The sequence below is a fragment of the Oryza brachyantha genome, chromosome 3 (genome assembly GCF_000231095.2).
Source record: "Oryza brachyantha chromosome 3, ObraRS2, whole genome shotgun sequence".
Lineage (NCBI taxonomy): Eukaryota > Viridiplantae > Streptophyta > Magnoliopsida > Poales > Poaceae > Oryza > Oryza brachyantha.
In genome coordinates, this window is record NC_023165.2 from 11,698,169 (window position 1) to 11,700,551 (window position 2,383).

General features: G+C 51.5%; 1 protein-coding gene across 1 annotated transcript; it reads right to left on the reverse strand.

The window, feature by feature from the left end:
- Nucleotides 1-569: 569 nt before the first annotated feature.
- On the reverse strand, nucleotides 570-2,015 carry LOC121053944. The gene has a single exon (XM_040522608.1). It carries the CDS (start codon nucleotides 1,652-1,654, stop codon nucleotides 884-886), a length of 771 nt encoding a protein of 256 aa, XP_040378542.1. The 5' UTR covers nucleotides 1,655-2,015; the 3' UTR covers nucleotides 570-883.
- Nucleotides 2,016-2,383: the final 368 nt, after the last annotated feature.

Consider the following 2,383-nt stretch of genomic DNA (forward strand, 5'->3'; position numbering starts at 1 on the left):
AATGGACATCATGTGGTTATTATTTAACTTTGCCGTTTCCAACGATTATCCTTTCATTTTAAAAGTGTAGGATGTATTTTATTTCGTTAGAACGAATGTTTAAAAAAATACTCTATTAATATATCATTTATAGGATACAAAAGTATAATAATAAAAAATATATTTTTGAATATGAATATAATGATGTTAATTTTGCATCATAAATAATAATAGTAGAGTAATATTTAATCAAATATTTGTCATCAGAAAACAAAATACACTATATTTTTAAAATAGAGGGAGTAACTTAGACAGAGCCGATCAATACAAGAAACAACGCCGTCCGTGTCGGCGATGCACCTCGCACGTGCTTAATTGCACGCATTAATTTTTATTCGGACCTCTTTTTTAATTTGTCCGACCAAAACGTAATCAGTTCGGACGCATATCTAAAGATAACTTATATTTAGATGGAGAATGTAATTAGATGGTATGGAGAGGAACACTCATAACTCTCTCTAGCTGTTTATCCCGTGAAGCTGAATTACGTACTAAAAATGATCTTTCATCTGAAAATACTTAGCTGCACACCTTGGATGATTATATTCCTCTTAATAATGTGATAATTAATTGATGAAGATGCATCTTAATGTACATTTAGTTTTCTCGAGCTGCTTAAGCAATCAACATTAATTCACTCAATTACACAGGTCACTCCACTAGCTGTACTGTCCAATAACCGAATCCAATCCATCGCTAAATTTGTTCATGATCCAGCTAGCTGCCTGATCCCAACCAAAACTAACAAAAGGAGCAACTAGCTAGCAATTGGATCAACTTGATGAACAAATTAAGCGGCAATCACGTTCTGATCAATTTGGAGCTTAATTACAAGGCTCTCCGATCAGCTTGCTCCTCGGTCCAGGCCGAGGAGCCTCGCCGCCACCGGCGACAGCCGCCCGGGGCTCACCGCCGCCGCGACGGTCCTCCTGCCGCCCTTGCGCTCCTTGATCGTCTCCAGCCGCGGCGACCACGCCCGGCTCCTCGCTGCGCCCACCAGCTGCTCGTAGTGCTTCCTCAGCTCCGGCGTGCTGCACAGCGCCCCGGCCCCGGCGGTGCCGCCGGCGCCCTCCCCGTCGTCGTCGTCGTCGTAGGTTGGTCTCGCGGAGGTGATGGCCCTCACGATGAACTCCGGGGTGACCTTGATGACCGTCCGTCCGTCGTCGCCCTTGACGTACTCGAACGGGCTCTTGGCGCCGCCGGCGATGGACGCCGCCGCGCCGGCCCCCCTGTCGTAGGACAGCGCGGCTAGCGAGGCGGCCGTGACGGCGTCGTAGCCCTGGGGCAGGCGGTCGACGGGGAGCACGAGGTACGTCCTCCCGGCGACGAGGCGGTCCTCGATGGCGAGCACCGGCGCCGGGCGGCCGATGCAGAACCCGTCGGCGCGGCACACGACGCTGTCCGTGAAGTCGAGCATGACCTGCCCGGCCAGCTTCCCGTGCCTCGCCACCCGCGCCTCGCCTCCCCACAGCACCAGCCTCGCCGTCCTCCGCCCCCGCCGCCACCGCACGGACGAGCCCGACACCCCGAAGCACGCCACCACCATCCTCTGCACCAACGACGACGACGACGACCCACACCACCGCCGCCGCCGCCGGCAACCACCATCTTCCATGTCAAAACGCGGCGCGCAGCAAAGCCACAGAAGAATCAACCAAGAAATGACCTAGCTAGCTAGCTAGCTACGACCACGAGCGGCGCTTGCTCCGGGCTCCGGCGACGTACTGTTGGATCGGCTAGGTAGGGTTTTTACCGGTGGCGCCACGCCGGGGAAGAGGGTATTAATACGCATGGACCCGGCGCCGGAAAGGGTAGGTTTTGTCGACGTGCGCGCGTCGCGTCCGCGGGCGCCATTGGAAGCAGGCGAAGGCAAAGGGTAGGGCTAGCTCGTCGGCGGTCAAAGTCGACGGCGAATTCGCGCGCGTGGCGCCCGCGTCATCATCGCCATCGGATCAGCATAGCCAGCATGCGGCATGTGTGGGATACGTTGGTCAGTCTGGTGTGGAGGGAAAAAGTCCAAGCCAACCCCCCCCCCCCCCCCCCCCCCCCCCCCCGGCGCCCCCCCGCCCCATTTTTTTTTTCCCCTTTTTGTAGCCACTGCTGCATTAGCAGCGACGGCACAGCGACAGCCTCAGACTTTCACAGGTTGAATGCCTCAAAAAAAAAAAGGTTGAGACGATAATGGTTACGTTATGCTTATGCTTGATTATTTGTCTTATTAAAAAGATTTATCTAGATATACGAGATTGTTTTTACATTATAATAAATAAAATTATAACAAAATATTTTAATTATATATTTTTAATAAGATGAATAATTAAATATAAATATAAAAGTCAACAAC